The sequence below is a fragment of the Diceros bicornis genome, chromosome 5 (genome assembly GCF_020826845.1).
Source record: "Diceros bicornis minor isolate mBicDic1 chromosome 5, mDicBic1.mat.cur, whole genome shotgun sequence".
Lineage (NCBI taxonomy): Eukaryota > Metazoa > Chordata > Mammalia > Perissodactyla > Rhinocerotidae > Diceros > Diceros bicornis.
The window spans coordinates 71,335,287-71,358,783 of NC_080744.1; the positions used below are offsets into that span (position 1 = coordinate 71,335,287).

At 53.9% G+C, this 23,497-nt stretch overlaps 1 protein-coding gene across 5 annotated transcripts in view; it reads right to left on the reverse strand.

Annotated features, from left to right (window-relative positions):
* RASGRF1 (Ras protein specific guanine nucleotide releasing factor 1) overlaps positions 1-18,508 on the reverse strand; it is a 110,615-nt gene extending 92,107 nt beyond the window's left edge. For all 5 annotated transcript variants that reach the window (XM_058542206.1, XM_058542202.1, XM_058542205.1 and 2 more), the window contains exon 1: positions 17,877-18,508. In XM_058542206.1, coding sequence (XP_058398189.1) covers positions 17,877-18,152 — 276 coding nt within the window. In that variant the 5' untranslated portion in view covers positions 18,153-18,508. The remainder of the gene's footprint in view (positions 1-17,876) is intronic.
* Positions 18,509-23,497: the final 4,989 nt, after the last annotated feature.

The window sequence follows — 23,497 nt, forward strand, 5'->3', positions numbered from 1 at the left end:
CTGAGCCTAATTTAAAACAGAGGTGACTTCTTAGCTGGTATGCACTGCTGTGGGCTCGAAGTAAATATACGATTGTTGTCCAGGCCCTGATCCATTTCAGAAGTTCAGGGCAGTGTCAAAGAAACAGTGGCAAAGTTGTTGAGCGTCTGTGTTGCCCATCTTGTGGGTGACTGGTGGCTGCACAGGACCATGTCAGGGATCAGGCCTCCCCAAAGGACGCTCAAGAATGTCCTCTCATCCTTGGCACCCCTAGGGCCAGGGAGGAGCAGCCACATTCTCAGGCTGGGCTGCTGATGCATGCACTGTGTCACAGGAAAAAGGATGCAAGGCCAAGGGATGTTGGCTCAGAGATGCTTGAGACTGAAGCCCTGCCTCAGTGGTGGCTCTCAGGACCCAGGGCAAGGCTGCTTCCCATCCCTGCACCCTCCACAGAGAGCAGGGCTGCTTTGGCTGGGATGGGCCCGAGTTGTAGGAGGAGGCCACCTCTTGGTTATTTGAGCTGGAAAGATATCATCTCCCCTTCTCTCTGTGGTTCTTTGCTTTCGTTCTTTCCATTGTTCTCTGTCTCTGTCTCCTTTTCGTTCTCTGCACCTCCCTGCCCCTTTCCCTCTGTGTCTCTGTTCCCCCTTTTCTCCTCTTTACCGCCTCCCCAGGTCTCTCCTCCCCCTTCTCCCTGGCAGCTCCTTCCACATGGCAGCTGAAGTCGACTGGCCAGCGCTGCACACCAGCTGCAGAAGCAGTCCCACACACGGGCCCTCTGGCTTTCCGTTTCTTCATTCGCTCCTCTTGCTCAGGCTGGTGACTGGTTGTATCCAGGGTAAGAGGCTCCCTTGTCTCTCTCCCCCTGCCCCAGAAGCCTGGACACATGTCCTCTGGCCCCGACGCTCTCTCTCCCCCTCTAAGCTCCTTTCTTCTGGCTGGTTTGAGTGTGTTTTGAGGCAGCCTTTCTTTTTTCACTTTTTGGTGAGGAAGATTGTCCCTGAGCTAGTACCTGTGCCAGTCTTCCTCTGTTTTGTATGTGGGACGCTGCCACAGCATGGCTTGATGAGCGGTGCATAGGTCTGCGCCTGGGATCTGAACCTGCGAACCCCGGGCTGCTGGAGCAGAGCGTGTAAACTTAACTGCCCGGCCACCGGGCGGGCCCCGAGGGCAGGCTTTCTTGAGGTGGGAGCAGTACGATCTGGGGCGAAGGAGGAGCTGCCGGGCCGCTTTGCTTCCAGGCCCCAGGCTCCGAGGCCTCAGTGGGGCCAGCCCAGCTCCCTGCAGCTCTGTGATAGCTGGAGAGAACCGAAGAGTGCTCCACCGCCAGCAACTGCCCGACGACCTCACGAGGCTGGTGGTCTAGCATGAGGCTGGGTGCTTCTTGGGGTTCTGGGTAAACAACAATCTCAATATCAATCTTTCCCAGGGAGGAACAATGACCCTGGGTACCACCAGAGCTGAGACGGCTCCATAACCTCAGTGGCGTCAGATCAGAGCTCAGACAGAGCCCAGGTCACCCCTGAAAGCGGAACCGCCCCTAGGCTTCCCCAGGGTTACAAGGCTGGGCAGAGGCCAGAGATGGGCCCCGGGCAGAGTTGCAGAGTGGACACCAGACTCACACTGGGGCCGCTAGAGCCACTGTGATGAGACTGGGACCACATCTTGGGCGTGCCCAGAATGATGCCCGACCAACCAGAACTACGTCGGAGCTTCTCCGCGTCTGGAGGACTCACCCAGAATAACACGTGGGCCTCAGCATGACCGTGGGACAGGACCTGAACCACACCTGCCACCACAATGTGACCACATGGGCTCCTGTAGATCCCAGTTGGATCCCTCTGCTGGACACTCTAGAACTTATAGGATAATTCAGAAACAAACCCACAGCCTCCTCCGGGAATCCATGTTTCAGTAGTGAATCCTAATAGGCCTAGCTAGAGTTGCTGAAACAGATCCAGAAACGCAACAGAAGCAGAAACCACCAACGCACCACACCTGACTTTGTTAGAGAAGAAGCAAGACTTGGTGGACCACTCTTGGAGCCTCACCAAGGCTGAAGTGATGGGTAGAGAACCCCAGCCGGGGCCTCCACAGAGATCCAGGATAGACCGGGAGCTTCCCTAGACCTGAGGTCAGAGATGGATACTTTGACTTGAGGCTCCCCTAGGAGTCCTAAGATGGATCCAGAAACATTTAAGCATCAAAGCCAGACCAGAACTCCAGGGGCCTTACCAGGTTCAAGGGCAGAGCCTGAACCAGGAGAGCTTCACCTGGGTTGCTGAGTATCTCTATCAGTGGGTCTCAACCATGGCTGTACACTGGACTCTGTTGTAATTAGTCTGGGTGTGGCCTGTGCATGCCTTGGTGACTCGAATGTGCAGTCAAGGTTGGGACCCACTCACTGGTCTAGACCTTCACCTGGGGCCTTTGCAGGCTAAGAGGGATTGATCCAGAAACTACACCTATGACCTACCAGGCTCATAGGAAGAGATTCAGAAATCACACCTGGGTTCTGCCAGGACCAGAATCACATTTGGGTCCTTATGGGGCTGGAGGAAATGGTCTAGAAGCACACCTGTGGCCTCACCTGGGCTGAGGTCTTGGGCTCCAGCTCATGCCAGGCCCAAGATGCCCTCCCTCCTTCCTGTCTGACCTGGCCACTAAATGGCTCTTGCTGCCCAATGCCTGTCTGGGGCTGGATCTACTTCTCCTCCTGCCTCAAGATCAGCCTTTGTTTCTGAAGTCCCCAGTGCCCGTATCATAACAAACTTCTACTATGTAGAACAGCTAAAGCAGACTTGAGCCTCTGGAATTTGGGAGGGTGGGCTTGGAGCCTTCCCCTTGCCTCTTGCATCTCCCAATGGACCCTGCGGCACCTCCAGAGAACACTGAGAAATCACCAACAGGCAGGGTGACCGACGGTCCCAATTTGCCTGGGACTGAGGAGTTTCCGCAGGCACAGACTTTCAGTGCTAAAACCAAGACAGTCCTGAGCAAATCAGGGGGGTTGGTCACCCTACAGACGGATGCAGCAGGTGGATGTCCCAACAGCTGGTCTGGGTCTGTGGCACTGCTTAGGGCTGAGGGCAGCCTCTTCATCTGTCACTGGCAAACGGGCACGACAATAACACTTGCCCTGGTCTACTACACACAAGTGGTGTCAATCATGAAAAATGAGGTCCTCCCCACCTTTTACTCTCCACCTGAATGACATCTCACTCATGAACTCAACCAAGATTTATTCAGTCCCCACTATACCCCAGACACTGTCCACCCCACGGCTATCAATGACAAACACGAACGCCTGCACGCTGAGTGCTTTCAGAAAGGCATGGGCACTCCTCATGATCAGGTCTTAGCAATCTCTTTCCTGCTCCTTCTAGACTGTCAGGCGTGCTGCCACATGTTCCCACAGTCCCCGGTCCTCCCCATCAAAGCCATTATCAACTGTATTGTAATAACTTTTTAATTGTCTTTCCTACTACAGCAGAGTCTCAATCCTGGCTGCACATTAGAGATATCTGGGAGCTTAAAGAAACCCTGACGCGCGACCCCTCCCCAGACCCATTAAGGCAGCACACAGGCCTAGGGAGGTGGGAGGGCAGACAGGTTTGGGGCACTGGCAGTTTTAAAAGCCCCCCAGCTGGTTCTAACATTCATTCAGTGCCGGGAGCACCTGGCGGGAGCAACGTCTGCAGGGGAAGCACTTCTCCCTCTGCCCACCCCCTGCTCTCCTGGAGACCCCGGTCCTGGGGCAGCAGTCGACACATGCCTCAGAAGCGACCCAACCAGGAGTTCCCAGTTATTTGGAATAGTGACACAGAGAGACCAGATTAATGAGCTGTGTGTGTGGAACTCTGCGCGCAAGTAAAAAGACAAAGAAGGAAGCAGAAGTGTCTCAGAGAGAAGCAGATGGGAGCCCATGTAACTGGAGTGGGGGACAAAAGGGGGCCAGAGAGGTGGTTCCTGGTCCAGGCCTTGGAGACCCAGACACATGTTCTCTCCTTGGGTTCCATTAATTATCACTGTAACTATTCCAAGAGAGTCTTCCCTTTTGCTTAAGCTGCTTTGAATGGGGTCCTGTTCCTTTCAAATAAATGGTTCCTGACCCAGAAATATCCCAGAGCCTCACACTGTGCCTTGGCCTGGGCACGGAGTAGTCTTCATTTGCCGAATGGGTGACTGAATGCATTTGTCATCACGGCATAGGAGCCCAGCTTATTAATTAATTGATTAATGGCAAAAGCCACAAAGCAAGTGGCATTGAATTTGCTTCTCAGGCATGGGCAGTTGAGCTGGCTGGAAGGGTGTGGGCACTGGCTGTTCATGAAGAAGATCTAGGCTCTTCCAAGAGAGCGGGAGGCCCACTCACATCATAAAGGCACTGAGCAGTCCTGCGATGAAGGAACGTTTTCCAGAGCTTATTCCATCCTGGAACCCTTTTGTTTTCATTTTTTGGAAGACCTATCAATAGCCCATAAAATCAGTGTTCTGGGGGGTCTACTTTAGGACGCCGCGGTTGTAGCACATGCCAGGGTTTGGAGTCACCAGACCTGGGTTCAAATTTATTATTTATTATTTAGTCTTGAGGTCTCCAACACATCTTCTCACTTCTGTGGACCTGTTTTATCTTTCACAAAATGGGGAGGATATCGCCCCCCTCACAGGGTTGTTGAAAACGGATAATTGTGAGAGCTCATACTTCATAAAAGTGCGCAATAACGGTTTTAAACCACTTGAATCCTCTGCAAGGTTCAAGCGATGGGGCTAATCAACCTATCAGCAGCACATTACTAGGAAACACACAAGCACACGCATTCACATGTGTATGTACAAATAGTGTCCCCCTAAAATTCATGTCCACCTGGAATCTGTGAATGTGACCTTATTTGAAAATAGGATCTTTGCAGGTGTAATCAAGTTAAGATGAGGTCATACTGGATTATTAAGAAGAGGTCCTAACAAGAAGAGGGGAATTTGGACACAGACACACAGGGGAGAAAGCCTCGTGAAGAGGCAGGCAGAGATCAGAGAGACGCGTCTACAAGTCAAGGAATGCCAAGGACTGCCAGCAGCCATTAGGAGCTAGAAGAGGCAAGAAAAAAGTCTCCCCTAGAGGACTCAGAGGAAGCTTGGTCCTGCTAACATCTTCGCTTCAGACTTCTAGCCTCCAGAACTGTGAGAGAGTAAATTTCTGTTGGTTTAAACTAAAATCCAAAAAACTCCACAGGTGGGGTACACACACACACACACACACGATCCAGTCATTGCTGTGAGGGTGAGGCACAGGAGAGCCTTATAAACTGAATACTCATAGTTGTGCTAGGATCCAACGATTATTATGAACCAGCAATTTTTGGCATGCTTTGCATCGTCTTCAGCTCCTATTTCTTTCTCATTCCTGATATTCAACTAGCCACCTAGTTCTTTGCTCTTTAACATCCCTGGAGTCTCTGTCTTCCTCCACCCTCACGGCCACACCCTGCTTCCAGGCATCGTCATCTCCCACCTGGACCACTAAACTGCCCTCTTCTGGTCTCCCTGCCTCTGGTCTCATCCCCTCCAATTCATCCTGCTTGGCCAGAATCCAGACCAACTGTCTGGGCCTCTGCTCATTGCCTCTGCCAAGAGGAGAGGTGGGCTGGGTCAGCCGAGGGGTGGATGCCACCACTCTTTGTCAACTCCATCCCTCACTAGGTCCCACTCTGGTGCCCTCGTCAGGCAGGGCCAGCTTCGCCCCCACTGGGTCCTGGCTCCTCCCGCTGGGTCCACCTTTGGGGCAGTGGTCCTAGCCGGCCCTGTGCCTCAGCCAGCCGTCTCTGCCAGATGCTGCCCGATATCCCAGTCCAGAGGGGGCTGTGCTAGAGAGAACCTGATGGGGCCTCAGCTGTGTGATTGCGTGTGTGTGTGTGTGTGTATGTGTGTACGTGTGTGTACACATGCCCCGGCCCAGAGTCTATCTCTCCCCTCTCTTCCCTCAATAAGGGGCCATCTATCCAGGCCTCCCCTTAGGTCCTCCTGGACACCTCAGATCCCTTTTCCAACTCCCACCCTTGGGACCCCAGGGGAAGCCCCTCTGTTCTCTGGCCCTTGCAGGGACAGGTCCTGTTCTGACCTGGGCCAGGCCACCCCAGCGTCTTCTGGCTCTCTCTCCACTTCTGCAGCACAGTGCCTGCTCACCTACTGCTCGTTCCTCCCACCCTGGCTGCACCACCCTTGTGCCTGGCGCACAGTAGGGCTTCACTAGGTGTGGCTTTTTCCAGGTGGGCCTGGAAATTGATGGAAGTGTCAGCCTCTACTGGTCCACTGGTGCTCCCACACAAATCTAGAAAGGATTGATCTATCCTGCCCCACTCACAACCCCCCACTCACCTGGTGTCGCTCCACAAGGGGTCTGGACCCCACTTCACGGCCCCCTCCCCAGCTACAAGTGGCCTCATTCCACTCCACTTCTGCCTCTGAGTTCTTCAGTCTGAGTCTTCCCAGGTTACTGCACCAGGACCTCTGCTCCGTCCCCCAGCCAACTGCCTGTCTCAGGCCCCTGTCCAGCTCCCCAGTCTCCTATGGGGCCTCAGCCATGCACTGCTCTGGCCCCCAACAGACCAGGGCTGAGGCCTATTGCTGGGGACCGGCCTCCTGGACACCTTACCACTCACTCACCTACACTCCCTGCCTGTCCCACTGGGAATGGGGACGAAGGAGGTGAGAGGAGTGTCTGCAGTGTCGGAACTTAAAACCTGGGGGAAAGCCTTGAACTAGGCAGTGCCTGACCCATGGCCTGGGGGTCTGCGTCAGGGGAGCCCTCCAAGCTTCTGCTGCTGAACAGTCTGTTTTAATGCATATTACTCTGGACCCCAGGAGCCACGGCCACAGATGTCACACTTGGCTGGTCCTGCACGAACATCTTTCAATCTATCATCACAATGCAACAAACCTGCCCTTCATCTTCCCACCAACCACCTCTCTAGATGTTTGCTGAATGAAGTAATGAACTCCAGTCTAGACATGTTTGCCCCTCAGCTTCTGTTGTAATAGCAGAAGGCTATAAATTACCCAACTGCCCCTCAAGAGGAGATTGGCTAAAGCAACTACAGCACATCCACACAGCGGACCACTACGCAGCTGTAAAAAAGGACGAGGATGATCAATATACTCATAGAGAACTATCTCCACAATACAGTGAGAAGAACAAGATGTAGAACAGTGTTTATAGTACGTTACAATTTGTATAATTATACACACGCATATATATGGCCACATATCTACATATATTTGCATATATATGCATATATCATCTCTCTAGAAGAATGCATAAGAAACTGGTAACAATGCCAACCTCTGGAGAAGAGAACCGGGTTGCTAAAGTCAGGGTTGGGAAGGAGCATTGTTGCTGTATACGTCTTTGTAATTTTTGAATGCTGAACCATGATACTGTATTATCGATTCTAAAATTTTAAAATAAAAGAAGGCAGTGGCTATTTGAAAGTGCCTGACTCACTATCCATTCTCCAGTCTCTCCAAGTTGCACCCCGCACTGTCTCGTCCACCTTTCTAGGACCCCACCATTCCAGCCTCCTAAAGAATGGTCTTCACTGAGCATGCTCAGCCTGCCCTGAGAGCCAACAGGCGCTGCTGATGGAGCGGACCGCTGGATTTGCAGTGATTCTGCCCCTGAGGTCATCATCACTTCCCTGCTGGTTCCCTTTATACAAGCCCCCGGGACACAAGTGCTCTTGCCTGATGAACTGGACCATGTCTTTCTAGGAGGCAATGGGTGTCCCATAACCAGCCTCTTTCTCTCTTTGTCCAGGCTACCAGGAAGCTCTCAGATGTAATTACTCGCCTCTCCTCACCTGCGCCCACACAGTATGGCTTTCCTCCTGAAACATCAGCCCCTCTGGCTCCCCCACTTCCCCACTATCTGCAGATCTGACTACAGGTGAAGGAAGCCCAGCCCAGACCAGTGTGGCTGGAGGGCAGGGAAGGCCCAGTGCAGGAGGACGGAGCGTGGAAGGGGCAGCAGCAGGCTCAGGGCGGGGAGAAACCAGGCATGCTGAGGAAGCTACATGCCCCCCAGGTTCTTCCAAAATATTTCACTAACTTCCCGGGTCAGCCTAAGAGCCCAAGAGGCATCTAAACAGAGGTGGTTATATTTCACTCACATAGCCTGACAGGAGAAAAGTCAGTCTAGATCAGGTTTCTCTGAACGTCTAGACGGATTTTGGGAAATCCAGCTAAGGTTGCTAAAAATTCATTCAGTCATTCATTCACTTTTCTAAAATTAATTTTGAAAGGCTTTTATTTTAAGGTCTGAGTTGGATTTTCCAATTTGAAAAAATCAAAATTCAACTAGGAAGTATCTTTTTCAACGTAATTATCTCACTTTTCAGGGGAAAGAAGTTGCATTAGCCCTGCTGGATTAGTAAAATCTAGTCTTTAAAGTATAGATTGACGGATTTAACAATTGGTCTGGCTTTCCCCTGACCTTAACAACCCAGACAGGGGAGGCCTGGTTCAAGTTCTGACTCTGACATTTATGAGCAGTGAGCGCTCGGGGCCTGGCCCACAACAGACCCTCAACAGTATCTGCTGAGAGACGTGCTCCATTGATTTGAGCTTCACCTGCCAAATGAGGACTATGTCTCCCCTACGCACCACAGTCGCTGCAGGGTTACTAAGGTAGTTATAGGAGACGCTAAGCATGAAAAGGACCCTGTAGTCTGTCATCTGAAAAGGAGCTTGATCTGAGCGGTGGCTGGAGAAGAAGGTAAGGAGACAACACTTGGAGCTTTCACAGGATGAGAACCCGACACTCCCCACTGTTGCCCAACAAGCCCAGGATGCGGGAAGCCCCAGAGGGTGTGGGGTGCGGTCCTGGGGGTGGTTTTAGTGGCTCAGCACAAAACCATTGGGCTTCAGTGATGTGGTGACATGGCTGGGATGGGGGTGCAGGGGGCCCTTTGATGCTCACGGCACTCCCCGAGTTCAGGCCTCTGCTACTGCTCAGTTCTCCAGCCACCTCTTACCTGGCCTCCTGCCTCCAGAAGGGTCTTCCCTTTGCTCATTCTCGCCCTGCGGTGATCAGAGCAGACCCCTCCCGCTTAGAGCCTGCGCTGGCTTCCCAGTGTGCAGGGGGTAAGCCCGAGCTCTGCGACAGGCTTTAGGGGCCAGCTTCAGCCTCCTCGGCAACCTTTAGGCCCCGTCCCACATGTCCCTTCCTTGGTGGAGCCCCCCCTGACGCCCCAGGCTGGGGGAGGTGCCCTCGCTGGATGCCCACAGCCCCTGGGCTTTCCTCTGTACCAGCGCTGACCACCCTGCGCTGTCGGTGCTTCTTGGCTGGGCTGTCCCCAACCTGGATGGCGAGTTCCCACAGGGCAGGCCCTTGCCTTTTGTCCCGTGTTCCCAGGGCCGGGCAGCATGGGCCTGCTCCTAGGAAGTACCGGTAAATCCCTGTGGAGCGAATGCCATCGATGGAATGTCGACATCCTCAGAATGCCACCTCAACCTTTAAAATTCTCTTCCTTGTTAATTCAGGGGAAGCCCAGTGGTCGAAGGGATTCCTGTGATACTTGGTCAAGGATGACAGAGTCATTCAGCTTAACGAAAAGAGGGGAGGCCTGGCAAGGACCCCCCCGCCAAGTGTGAGCACAGCCAGCTCAGCACGTCTCTGCCTCCTGTCAAACCCATCATGAAGGCACTTTTCCTTTCTCCTCAGCTGCCGTGTGTGTGAGTGTGTGTGAGTGTGAGACATGACCAGATCTACATTTTGGAAAGATGCTTCCGGCTGCAGAGAGAATGGATTGGGGGCACACAGTGGATAGAGGGAGACAGTGGGTGACAGCGGTGCTGTCCCCCAGTATTTCTGGTGCTCTGCCGTCAGGCACATGGCGGGTCCGCACTTCCCCCACGGTCTCCGGACTGAAGCATGTGACTTGTCTCGTCCAGTGAACTGTAGTCAGCGTGGGTCACTTCTGGCGGAAGCTTTAAGAGTCAGGGGGAGCTCTGCCACATCCCCTCCTCTCCGCTGAGCTGCCTGTGGAGGCAGGGGTCAGGACCACTGTCAGCCTGGGTCCCCGAGCAACCGCAACGAGCAGCACCCTCCTGCCAGCCACACGGGGCATAAAACATGAGCAAGAAAGAAACCCATGTTGTGTTAACAGAGATTTGAGGGTCGGCTGTGACGACAGCACGGCCCCGCCCACCCTGACGAGTACACCGGTCAGGAGGCCCCCAGCCAAGTCCAGACGCGGGACGACGGCAGCCTGGACTAGAGGGGTGGAGGGAGAGAGGGACGTAAGCGGATGGGCCTGAGAGAGACTGAGGAGGTAAGATTGGCAGGGCCGGGGGATGGGGTTGCCACCAGGGATGGAGGAAGCTCCTGCAGCAATCATTTTTCCTCTTTTAGGGGCATGCTTGCTCAGACTTTTCTAGAAACCCACAGGTTCCCTAAGCTAAGACTTACCATCCTGTCTTTACAGCCAGGGTCAGGGCTCAGTGTCGACTTGCTTCAAATCTGCCAGAGCCCCAGGTGACCTGGGTCATTGCTTCGTCGAGGAAGAGCCTGGTCATAAAGCTGAAGCCATAACAGCTACAATTTATTGATAAGACCTACTGTGCGTGGTAGGGCTTGGCAAACAGCACTCAGTTTAACATCCAGAACAGGGCTGTAAGCCAGGATCTGTTATGGTCTCCATCTCACAGATGGGGAAACTGAGGCTCTGCGAGCTTGAAGACCTTCTCAAGCGAAGAGATAGCAGAGCCAGGACCCAAAGCTAGTCTGTGTGGCTCAAAACCCATGGATTTACCCAATGTGCTCGTTGCCAGAGGCGGAGTAGCTCCTCAGTGAATGAGCTGGGAATCAAAGCCTGTCGTTGGAGGGGCTGCATGTCCCCCTTGAGCGGAGGACAGCAGTGGGGGTGTCCAAGGCTCCCAGCTGCTCCCTGCACGACAGTCGCCCTCCCGGAGGCGTATGGGCGTTGGCAGTGTTCTGGGCCCCTGTCAAGTCCACGCGTCACCAAGGCTCCTGCATAAACATCAGAGGCTGAGTCCTGTTCTTGGCTGCGTGCATGCAGGCACCAGCTCCAGCTCCCACGGGTTCCAGGGAAACGGGGCTGGGGGATGTGGATGCTGCTGCGGTGAGCTCTCCCTCAGTGCTCATGGGGTTCAAGCTGCAGGGTTCCCACCCAAGCAGCAACAAAAGCTGCTTCACAAAAGTCACCGAAGAGACGAGGACATATTTCCACTTGCTGTTAATTCTCTTTTTCCTCCATTTATCTTGGCAGAGGACGGCAAGATCAAACAATCCCCCAGCCTGGTCTTTATGCTGTGTTTGTGGTTGAGGAGCTCAGGTTGGAGTCAGGCAGACCTGCGTTCACGTGCCAGCTTTGCCATGTACACACTCTGTAACCTTGAACAAGTTACTTACCTTCTCTGAGCCTCAGTTTTGTCATCTCAAAAATGGGTTAGCAGTGACAACCTCCCAGGGCTATTGGCGTGATTAAGGAGGCGCAGTATGTAACACACACACTCTGGTGCCTGGCTCGTGGTGGATGCTTGAGGAATGATTACTTATTGTTATTTGGTCTTGGTGGACTAGTGTTTTGAGGCGCTCTGCTACAAGATTATACACATCGAAACCAGCATTCACAGCATGTCAGAGCTGAAAGGCACTGAGCAACGACTTCTGGTGAAGGCCAAACTTTTTAGAGCGCTAATAAAGACGAAATCTTATGTGGAACACTAATATGTAAAGCAGTTAAAAGTGGGACTGCTCTGATTGATGTGGGGGTGTGGCCCCCAGGACCACCCCCTCACCCTGAGAGTGGCCACCAAAGGGCCCCTGCAGAAGCCCCGGGGCTCCTCAGAATGGCAGGAAAACTGTATATCGGGAGAGCCGAATGACTGGTCCACAGTCACCGGTGGCAGAGAAGGTTCAAACCCGACTTCGGCTGTGCAGCCTGGGCAAATCCCCTGGGCTTCCTGTCCTCCGTCTATGAAGGCCGAGTGACAACACCTGCTTGGCAGTGTCGGGACACTGAGATCCGAGTGTGGACACGCCAAGTTCAAACTCACACCGCTGGCTGCACTTGCAGAAGAGAAGGCAAAGGCTGACAAGCAAGTCGGGCTGTGAAAGCGTCTAACACAGGCAGCCCAGAGGGACCACAGGAGGCTCCGCCCAGCAGGCACTGGCCTCAGCTAGCCGCACCTCCTCTGCCGCTACCTGCATTCCAAGGGCCCTGGGCCACGGGGCAGCCACCTGCAGAGCCTCTGAACACCTGCCTTCAGCACACACCCCTGCTTGCCTCTGGGGCTCCTTTTGTCTCTGTGATCAGTATCCTCGCCACGCCTGGGGAGAGACTAAAGCCTTTTCCTGCCCTCAGGCATCTCAAACTTGACCCCCCCCCCCCAGATGGGACTCATCATCTTCCACTGCCCCCAAGCCTGCTCCTCCTCCCGCTTTTCTCTCTTAGCTGGCAGCCTCGCATCTGCCTGGGACTAAGGCAGAAACGCAGACACCAGGTTTCATCCGGTCCAGTTGGATGGCAGATTCTGCCAGTTCTCCTCCTGAGTATCTCTTCACAAAGTCTCCATCTCAAAGACCCCCGTTCCTTCACCCTTTCAGGGCTTTGATATCTCTTGCTGGACTATTAGTAACCACAGGCCCCTGGTTAGTCTCCGGCCACAGCTGGCCTCCGGCGCTCCCAGAGCTTACGCTCTAGGGGGAGGACGACATTCACAAACCACCAGCCAGACACGTCAAGTAATCACAGACTGTGATGAGTGATGTGGATGAGGGAGAGGCCTGCAAATGATGTGATGGGGGACCTAGGGCCATTCTAGCTCCTGCAGTGAGGGGAGGCCTAAGGGGAGACTTTGAGGCTAAGACAGGCAGGAGGAAGAGCTGTTGGTCACTGAAGGGCATGGGGGTGGGAGGTCATTCCAGGCAGAGGAAGCAGAGGCTGCAGAGGCCTCGAGGCAGGGAAGAGGAGGCTGGTGTAGAATGAGGAAGGAGGAGAAGGGGAGGGTGAGGCAGGGTTCAGGGTTGGGCAGAGGCTGGATTCCGCTGGGTCCTCCAGGGCATGCCTGGGAATCTGCATTTTTTCTAAAGACATGGCAGCCATGGAGCTTTCAGTGGCTCAGTCCATGATCTGATTTGCACTTTATAAGATCACTCCAGCAGCTTGGTGCTTTGACGAGGACCTAGAGAGGGGCGAGGCAGGACAATGTGAGGGCGTTCAATCCATCAGGCAGACACGAGGAGCTCCTGCCAGAGGCAGGGGCAGGAGAGAGTCCGGGACTCCTTAGGAGGGAGAATTCCCAGCCCTTGGTGAGACTGGGAGCGAATCTAAGGAGAGTTCCACTCCACTGTGAGTGCTTTGAGGACAAGGATTAAGTTTTATTTTTCTCTGTATCCACAGGACCTAGGACACGTCTGGCACCGAGAGCCAAAATGTTTACTGCACGAATAAATGGTGGTGAGATTTTAGTTAGGCTTGTCTATGTACAGTCTGTTCCCAGGCCTCACCCCCCGTCACCAAGAAGAGGGGCAGTGACCTGGTACTTCCTTTTTCCAATTAAGGTATAATTACTGAGCCTCTTCAATTTCGTTCCAGCTCTAGAAATGTTTGGGGGATGGGGGTGGAGATGGGCACCCCCCACAGTTAAGCCTAGGGCCTCACGCCTGTTTGGGGGATGGGTGGGGAGATGGGCACCCCCCACAGTTAAGTCTAGGGCCTCATGCCTGCCCGGGCTGGGCTTGGTCTGGTGGGTAAGGAGCCTTGCTGGGCTTTCCACAGTGCAAGCACTCCCAGTCTGAGTCGCTGGCACCCCACACACGCTGGTGTCCCAGGGTTCTGCGTCTAAGGGGTGTTGCGTTTAGCCCAACCTTATTCCCCAGTGTTCAAGTTTGCTTTTTTCTGATTGGCCGAGAGGCTGAATGTGCTAGAGCGACAGGAGGGCGTGCTTTGCGGTGTGGGAGAAAGCCAGGGAACCAGTCTCATTTCAGCCACTGTCTTGCTGAGTGGCGCCAATGAGATTGTTTCCACGTCTGTAAAACGGGCACACTCACTGCCTTCGGGCTGTTATTGATCTGATCCACCAGGCCAATCTGCAGTGTGCCCTGTGAATGGGGACCAGGGGTGGGGCTTTCGCTTGTCTCCAGGCAAAGGCACCCATGGGGTGGACAGCAGGTACTACGGGTCCCCAGCTTCCGGAGCCTCCACCCACATCAGTGCCGAGGTTCTGGCCGAAGGGATCTGTCTGTGTCCCTTCTGTCCTAAGTGAATCAGGAAGAGCCTGGGGTCCACATTTGAGCCCTCCTGGTTCGGGGGTAAGGAGAGTGCTGGGGTTGGTTTGGTCAGGTCCTCCAATGAGAAGCTGCGGGCTCAGAATAAGAGTGGGAAGAGCCAGTGTGGGCTGACTCCACACCAAAGCAGCGCAAGGAAGACCAGGGGTCAACCTCTAGGGAAGCTGAACCCAAACTCTGAGTCCAGGCACCTGGGCCTTCACTGTGTGGGTTATAGGGTCGGGAGGAGGGGAGGCCAGGACTGAGCAAGCAGGGAGGTGCCCTGCAGCTGCCAGTGAGCACAGGAGCATGTGCCAGTCTGACTTCATGAGGTCTTAGGATCCCAGATCCGGGATGTTGGGGCTGCACCAGATGCAGTCAGACCAAAGTAGACACAGCCAGACGAGAGTGATTCGCGTTAGGACGGGCCTGGTGCTTGGTGCCGGGGCTCCCAGAGCATCCCGCATATCCTGCTCTGAGAGCATCTTCACGGCGCGAGGTGCCCATTTGTATCTGTGTTTATTTTCCCTGCGGGCTGGGTACTGTGACATCCACCTTCTTAAGCCTACAACACAGCACAGGGCCTGGACCAGTGCCCAGTCAGTCCTCAAGACATGAAATGTGGAATTAACATATGATACCAACAAGTTCAGCTCCATAAGTGTTTCCTGTGCACCTACTATGTACTCCTTCCCTGACTCAGTCCTGCCATGGGCGGGGGTGGTGGTGGTGGTGGTGGGGGTGGGGGTGGTGGTAGGGGTGGTGGTGGTTCCCAGCCAAGATTTGGTTTCTACGCCTTCAGAAATCATCCCTAGTCCTTCAATGTAGAAGGCCTGCTTAGACCTGGACAAAAATTGCCTCCTGTTAAAACCAAGTCTTTCCTAGATACTAGCCAGTCCGGTCCAACTCAGAGCCTCTTGGAAGTCTCTTAACATGGGCATTCTGCCACTTGCCCAGCAAGTTTCTAGCAAGGCTTCCTGTGGGCCCAAATGCAAGGGAAGGAGAAACAGGGAGCAGCTGCTGGGGCCATCAATTTTACTCAAAGATTTAGAAAATAAAACTTTATAAATGCTTCAAGACACGTACAGACCAGAGGAGCAGGCTCTGCTTTTCCACGAGTCAAACTCTCACTCTGGAGTTGAACGGAGCATCTGTGTAAGGGTATGAGATGAAGCATGCGTCTTTAACAGAAATTAGCGCATGAGTGGTGCAGCGCCAGACCATCATCTGCTACTCTTAACCCTATTCGGTTCTCTTGTGCCGGGGGGCTACTCTTGTGGACACAGTTGAGGCTCTCCGACAGGTGCTATTCCGGGGAAGCGGCTCTGAGCATGTGTGCACGTCATCAATTGGTCGCACTCCTGTGCCTCCCATAAGCCACTGCTAGCACCGCCCAATACCTGAGCCAAGAGTTAACGATCTGGAATCAACGTAGGATCTCATTTTCAGGAATTCTTAGACAATGGATGAAGTCTAGGTCTGATGCTGCCACTGACTTACTCCGTGAGGTTGGGTAACTCTCTTCCCTCTCTGGGCTTAGTTTCTCTATGTGTAAAATGGGAAGGATGGGCTGTACAATCTTTCTGAGGTTCTTTTCAGCTTTAGCATTTCGTATTATGCCTTTATTCCCTGCCCAGCTGTGTGTAATTTAGATTCAACCAAGATTTATCTAGATCCAACTAAAATGTATTGTGAACACACTTTCATATACATTATTTATTTGTGTTCTCAAAACCCCAGAAAGGTAGGTGTTATTATCCTCATTTTGTAGATTACAAAACAGAGGCTCAGAGAAGTTTAGCATGTTGACCGAGGTCACACAGACAGGAAGTTGCAGAGTTGAGATTCAGTCTCAGGCCTGTTTTTGGCTTCGTGTCCAAGGGGCTGAGAACAGACACTGTGAACTTGATAGCAATTCAGCTTCCTCCATCCCTCTCTCCCTGCCTGCCCAGGAGCTCAGCTCTAGGCTCTGGATAGAGGTGGGCTCTGGCTGGGGTCATAGGCCACTGGTAGATACAGGTGGACTTTGGCTGGTGAGAGTTGGCAACGTTCTGGAAGGCTGGCGAGGGGCAAGTTATCAAGGGCTGAGAGCAGTGTCTCTGGCCCAACCTGCATCTGGCTCTCCCAGGTGAGTTCGCTAGGCCCCATTTGTACCTTAAGCTTAAGGAGCTGCCTGCTCTTTGCTCTGCTTTGCCACCTGGGAGCCCCTACCTGCCACGTGGCTTGTGATCCCCAGAGACCCTCTCAAACATTCCTGTCCACACTTCCCAGCCTCCAGGAATCATCTCCCAACACCCACAGGCTGAAGGTGGGGCAGGAAGAGGTGTGCTGCAGAGCCTGAGCTCAGATCTCTGTCTTGACAATCAGGAGGGCAACTTCAGGTGATGCTTTTATTTCGGCCAATCCAATCACCACCAGTCTGCATGCAGCAATGGCTTCTGAGATCTCAGCTGTCCTCTCAGAACCTTGAGGTGGCCTCAACACCTGCTAAGACACTGGGTACGTACATTTCTCTCTCTGGGCCTCAGTGTCTAGATGAGGATTATTGTCTAGATGAGGATCTAGACAATAATCAGCTGGTTGGGCCCCATGGATCTCACGTCCCTCCCAGTGGTGGCATTTTAGGAACCACTATCTTGACTTGACCTCTCCAGAGGCAGGGGGACGGACCAGATGCCTTTTAAGACTGCATCAAGCTTAAAAATGAAACTCTCTTGCTGCCAGGGTGTTCCCACTGGGCGGCTGCAGGTGCCGCTCCCTCCCTCCGCGCCAAGGGCGCACCACCACCCGCCCAGGCCGCCGGCAGATCCGGGCCTGGCTCTTTAGTCTTGCAGCTCCGGAAAAGCGAGGGCAGCGCTATAGCCGCGACTGCGGCGGTGGCGGAGGCGCAGAGGGCGGGGAAGGAGAGAAGCTCCCACTTGTCCCACGGCCCCCGCAGCAGCCCTGGCCCCAGCCTCGGCGCGTCAGAGCGGTCCTTGGAATCCCTCGGCTTGTTGCTTGGGCCTGGGGCCGGCTGGGAGCCCATCACCGGTGGATGGCACCGAACGACCAGTGCGGTCCCGCAAGCCCCCGAACTTGGCAGAGCTAGCGCAGGATCCCAGCTGCAGTGAGGCAGGGGGCTGCGGCGCTCGGACGCCTCCGTCTCGCCCTTCCCATGCCTAGGCGCGGGGAATTACACCTCCCAGGTCTGGGGCTGATGATCGCGGCTATCCGGCGCTGAGGGATGGGAGTGGGGGTTGGGAGCATCATTTTTGGCTGGATGTGGGTCCACATTCACTGGCTCTGTCTAGTCCTCCCGACCCCATCTCCCTCCGCATTTCTGCGTCTCGGCCCCTCTGTCGCCGTCTCCCACGGAGCTTAACCGGTGAAGAGCAGCTGCAGCCCGCACCAACTCCCTGTCCGCAGTCCCTGCCCCCTCTGCCCACCGCGAGGTCACCCGCCCGCTTGGGCCAACCCTCCCCCCTCGGGCCAACCCTCCCCTCTCGCCGAAGACGCCGAGGATGCCAAGAGTAGAGGGACCAAAGTTCGGGCGCCATCGGCCGGCGGAAGGCCCTGAGCCCCGAAAGCCGCGGTCGGGGCGCTGGGAGGTCAGACACGGCGCTTGCCTCACCTGTTTCTCCAGCGGCTCCTTGGCCGAGAGCGCAGGCTTGGGGGAGGGCGCGCGGTCGCAGACGCAGCCCTCCAGCAGGTAGAGCCCCGAGGGCCGCGAGCTCGAGTCGCTCTCGAAGTAGAAGAGCAGGTTCTGCAGCAGCGCGAACCACTTGGTTTGCCATTTTGTGTTGTCCGAACTCCGCTTGCTCAGGTAGCCTTTGCGCGTGCCGTCCTTGCGCGCTAGCAGTCCTAGGGACGCGACGTGGCCATCGTTCAGCCGGATCCCCTTCTGCATGGTGCCCGAGGCCAGCTAGACCCGACGCGCTTACATCTTCTCCGCGCGGCACCCGGCAGCCCCCCGTCCGTGCGCGCTGCGCGCTGCCTCTCTCTGGCGCTCGCTCGCTCTCTCCTTCTCGCTCTCCCCTCCCCCCAAATATCTACACTCCGGGATCTGGCGCCGAGCCGCGGCTTCTGGAATCCAGATGTACCATTCCCCGCCGGAACCTCTTCTCCGCCCCGCAGAACCCCGGTACCCGGGAGATGCCGCCCGACCCTCCCCCGGCGCTGGACAAACTGAGGGACTGGAGAGCTGCGCGCTGGCGAGGGGCAGGCGGAGTCATGTGACGCCGATCCCTCGAAGAGCCCGTTTCAGCAACGCGGACAGGGACACACGCACGCAGCCCGCCGAGGCGCAGAGCCGCGCGCAGGCTGCACCTTGGCGCCTCCTCCTCCTTGCCGGACACACACACACGCACACGCACACACACAAATCCTGCCCTCCCTCCTCTGTTTTCTCCTTCTCCCCTTCGGGTGTTAAAAAGCAAATCAAATCAATTTTCGTTTAACCCAGTGGAGCCCCGGAGGCTCGCTATCCCGGGAGTTTGCGTCTTTGCGCCCCACCGCGGCGCACTGTAGACCTGGGGTTAAGTCAGTCCCATTGGTCATTTTCTTCTCCAAAGGCTTCCTCCTGGTACTTTATTTTTCTAATCTGGGGTGGATGGAGGAAGGTGGATGGCGAAATAGATCTGAAAGAGCTTTCAGTCCTAATCTTTGCGTAATCGGCCGGGTCATTCCTGGTGGCTTCCCCAGCGACCTGAGGACAATACAGGGGGTGAGATGGGGAGGGGAGAGGTGAGCATTTATTTTATTTTGAGTGTTGCCATAATTACCAGCGCCACCCCTGCGCTCTGAGGTCTGGCTGGCGAGCCGCTGCTGGGAGTTTTCTGCAAATACCCCCCAAAGCCTGAAGGCGGGCTTCAAACGCAGGCGCCGGGGACCATGGGAGCCTTCAAATAGCTGCGCTGGCGCAATGATACCTTAATGATAGATTTTCCGTTCTTATTTTTAGCTCCCATTCGCCTACACAGTTACACGGCATTTATCCGAGAACGTCACAGCGCCTGCATGCTGCACCGGGAGGGCGCGCGGGCCGCCAGGCGAGCCGGGGCGCTGGAGCGGGGAGCGCGCCCCGCCGTCTGCCGCAGAGGGCAGCGGCCTTACTCGGACCGGGAGGGGCCCTCAGCCCGGCCTGGCCCGTTTGCAGCGGGGATGGGCGGCCGCGCAGCCCTGGAGAGGAAGGAAGGAAGGACACCATCTTTCAGCACCACCTGCGGGCACCCCCCCCACACACCCCCCTCCCCCCGCACACACACACCCTGGTGGCGCAAGGGAAGGACCCTGAGAATCGGGTAGCCCTGGGTAGGCCCAGGGGAATCCACGGAGAGACACCCCGCTCTGGAGGAATTGGAGCTGCCCTCACTCAGCCTAACCGGGGCTCAGAGGCGCAGGCCTGCGTTCCTGGGGTGGGGAACATTCCGGCGGAGGGACTGACGCTGTTAACCTTAGTCTTCCCTCTGGGTACTCACACTCTGGGCACAGGGGCTCTTTCTAAGGACCCGGTGAGGCTGATCTTTGTTTACTAATAATGAAAACAAAGAGGGGGAGACAGCTAAGCCTTTTCATTCAGCCTTGATTTTCCCAAGAGGGACCCCACTCTGTGAGCACCTTTACTTCTCTTTTGCCCACTTTGTGGAAGCAGTGTTTCCGGGAGTGAGGTTCTGCATCCGGGCTCTCTTCAGCTAAACTCTTTAATTAGGAAGCCTGATATAGAGGCCAAGAAAACTTCAGGGAAGGGACACTGTTCTAAGTGCTTTAGATCAATTAAGTCATTTAAACCTCACACAACCATATGGAGTAAGTCCTCCCCACCCCAATCAGCTCCATTTTACAAACGGGGGAAACTGAGGCATGGAGGGGTTGAGTGACTCGCTCAGAGTCACTCAGCTAGGAAGTGGCAGAGGCAGGATTTGAACTGGGTAGTCTGTCTGATGGTCTGTGTAGAGCTGAGTGGGGGTCCTGGGTTGCAGGGGAGGTTGGCTTTTATCCTAAAAGGGAGCAGGATCTCTCAGGTGGGCCAGAGCCAAGATTGGAACTGCATGGAGGCTGTGAGGGGGAACCCTATAGTACATGAATTCTGAACCTGGACTGCATGTCGAAATCGCGTGGGAACGATTAACAGGGACCCACAAAAGGCGGTAAGTGGGTTGTACACTTTCATGAGTGATCTTAATGTGCAGCAAAGTTGGAGAACCGCTAATATATGGCAGAACCACTAATATATGGCACATGGATCACCTGGGACCGTGTTAAAATGCAGATTCTCATTCTGGGGCAGGGTCTGAGAATCTGCATTTTTAATAAGCTCCCAGGTAATGTGACACTGCTAGTCTGCAGACCACGCTTTGGAGGATTTAGGGCACTCGGGAGGTGGGAGGGGATGGGATTCGTTTGTTCATTCATTCATTCATTCACTCACACATACCTCAGCCCACCAGTGTTCACTGAGCCCCTAGCCTGTGCCAGGCCTTGGGCTGGGCCGCTGGGGACACAGCAATAAGCAAAACACAGTTCCTGCTTCGTGGAGCTTAGACCAGCCCATGGATCCCTTCTCAACAGAGCCCTTTAGTGTAGCAGGAGGAAAACCATGTTCCTACAGGTCTGGGGAAAAGGTTCTGAGGAGAGGTATAAACCAGGAAAAGAACTGAACCACTTCAGTGGGCCCTAACCGTGGAGTGCTTTAGAACTACTTGGAAAGGTTTTCAAATCTCTGTGCTCAGGCTGCATCCCAGGCACCCCGAGGGTGGGGCGTGGGCATCACTACTTTTGAAAGCCCCCTGGGTGATTCCAGTGCGCAGCCAGGACTAAGAACCACTGGTCCAAAGCTTGGGCTAAGAAAATGCCCTCTCAACTTCCTCCCTCCCTGCAGCCGGCGCTGGGGAGGCTGAATGGCCCCCCCTTGCTGGTCTTGAAGTTCCTGGTGGGAACTCCAGGAATTCCTGGCGGGCCAGACCACACTGGAAGGCTGGGTTTGGCTCAAAGTATCCACGTCAAAGAGAAGGTGGCAGCAGCCCTGGCACTTTGATTACTCCCCTCTGAGCTGCGTGCATATTATTTTCTCTCCAGTCTCTGTGGGCAGAAACCTGAGCAAAGCCGGTGAGTGGGCCTTCTGGCGTTCGCCTGATCTCCAGCCAGAGTTCAGGGCCCTTGGAAGGCACTCAGGAGAGTTGGCTAAGGAGACCTTGTTTACCAGGCTGGCTCCGGGGAGTGGGTAGGCATGCCTTGCCATAGCTGGCAGAGGTGGGCACTTTTAGCTGTCATGTGTGCTGCCCGCCAGGCCTGAGGCTGACTCTCCCCTAAAGGTGGAGAGGATGTCCACAGGAGCATCATGAGTGCATCTGGGCATTGCCTTGTTTCATTCCATCCTCCCAATAAGGCTTTTGGACAAGGGTTAGTAATCCCATTTCACAGATGGAGAAACTGAGGCCCAGAGAGTGGAAGCAACATGTCAGAGTCTTACAGGGAGGAGTTGAGATGGGGTGTCCCCACTACTCACACAGAGCTTATCTTCTACCTTCCCACCTTCAGCTCTCTGGGCTCAGGTGTTTGTAGGTAAGGAAGCAAGAAGGAGAATGAAGGAGTATCTTGGTGGGTTTGACTCTGCATTTAGAAATGGCTATCGGATGACAGGGACGTCGCCCAGTCCAAAATCCTGCTAAATCTTCATGGGAGGATTTCTATTGGGCTTCAGGCTAGAGCTCCACTTGGGCATCTCTTGAGACAGGTGTTCTGTGGATCTGACTCGTTTTTAGGCCCTGGTAAGTGAGGACTTCTTTTTTTTGTGAGGAAGATCAGCCCTGAGCTAATATCCATGCGAATCCTCCTCTTTTTGCTGAGGAAGACCGGCTCTGAGCTAACATCTATTGCCTATCCTCCTCCTTTTTTTTCCCCCCAAAGCCCCAGTAGATAGTTGTATGTCATAGTTGCACATCCTTCTAGTTGCTGTATGTGGGACGTGGCCTCAGCATGGCCGGGGAAGCGGTGCGTCGGTGCGCGCCGGGGATCCGAACCCGGGCCGCCAGTAGCGGAGCGCACGCACTTAACCGCTAAGCCACGGGGCCGGCTCCAAGGGAGGACTTCTGTGGTGTGTGTGTGTGTGTGTGTGTGTGTGTGTGTGTGCTGTCTGTTGTGTGTATGAAAGTTTCTGAGTGGTGTGGTGCATACACGAGAGGTCTATGTGTGGTGTGTGGGGGTGGGGGGTGGAATATTTAGAGAACTTTTGCTTTTTTGGTAACATAATCCAAAAGAAAAATTTAGCTTCCATGTCACTTAAAAAAATGAAGAATTGAGTGTGTGGAGTTAGAAGCATTTTTGGAAATGGAGGCTTTGCCCGTGAGGGTTTACTGCACCCACTTTGGGCTCAGTCAGGTAGCTTTGCCCAGGCACCCACATGCAGACCCCAGGGAGTTACACGTTTACCTTCTAGCCAATGAGGATAGCCACGTTATTCCATCTGAGTATAAGTGCAACGCAGGCTCTTGGTAAAATGTTAAGACAATGTAGGACACAAAGAGATAACTCCACCAATGATTTTCATTTTTTTGCTATCTGATCTTCTTGACTTTTTTCTATGCTAATATATTTACCAAAATGGGCTTCTATAATGCAGGCTGTTTTATAATCTCAATCTCTCTCTCACTCTCTCTTTACTTAACAGTGTGTGAGGACATTGTTTCATATTACTGCAAATTTGATTAGTAGATTCTTTATGATTGGGCATTTAGGTTGTTTTCAATTCATAGTTTTTGGAAATAATGCTGCAATTAATATCTTTGTATATGCATTTCCCTCCCTTAGGCTGAATTCCTGAAAGTGGCGTTTCTAGGTTAAGGGAATGTACGTTTGAAACACTGGCACATTTTAATAGATTTCCAGAGACAGCTTTTACTGTTTACGTGGCTATCAGTAGTGGATGAGATGCCATTTCTCCCTCCACTTGTCAATCCTGGATATTGATATTATCAATCTCTTAAACATTTTCCCATTTTGAAAGGGCAAAAATAATATCCCTTTCCTGTATTAATTTTTATTTCTTTTATTGCTTGTGAGGTTAGACATTTTTTAATGTATAATCATTCCCATCCCTTCTTTTGTGAATTTCTGTTAATACCGTTTTTTAGATGTGCTTATATTTTTCTTGTAGATTTATCACAGTGCTTTATATATGAGGGATATTAGCCATAGACTATCACATATGTTGCAAATAATTTCCACAGTTTGCTGCTTCTCTTTAATCTGTGTATC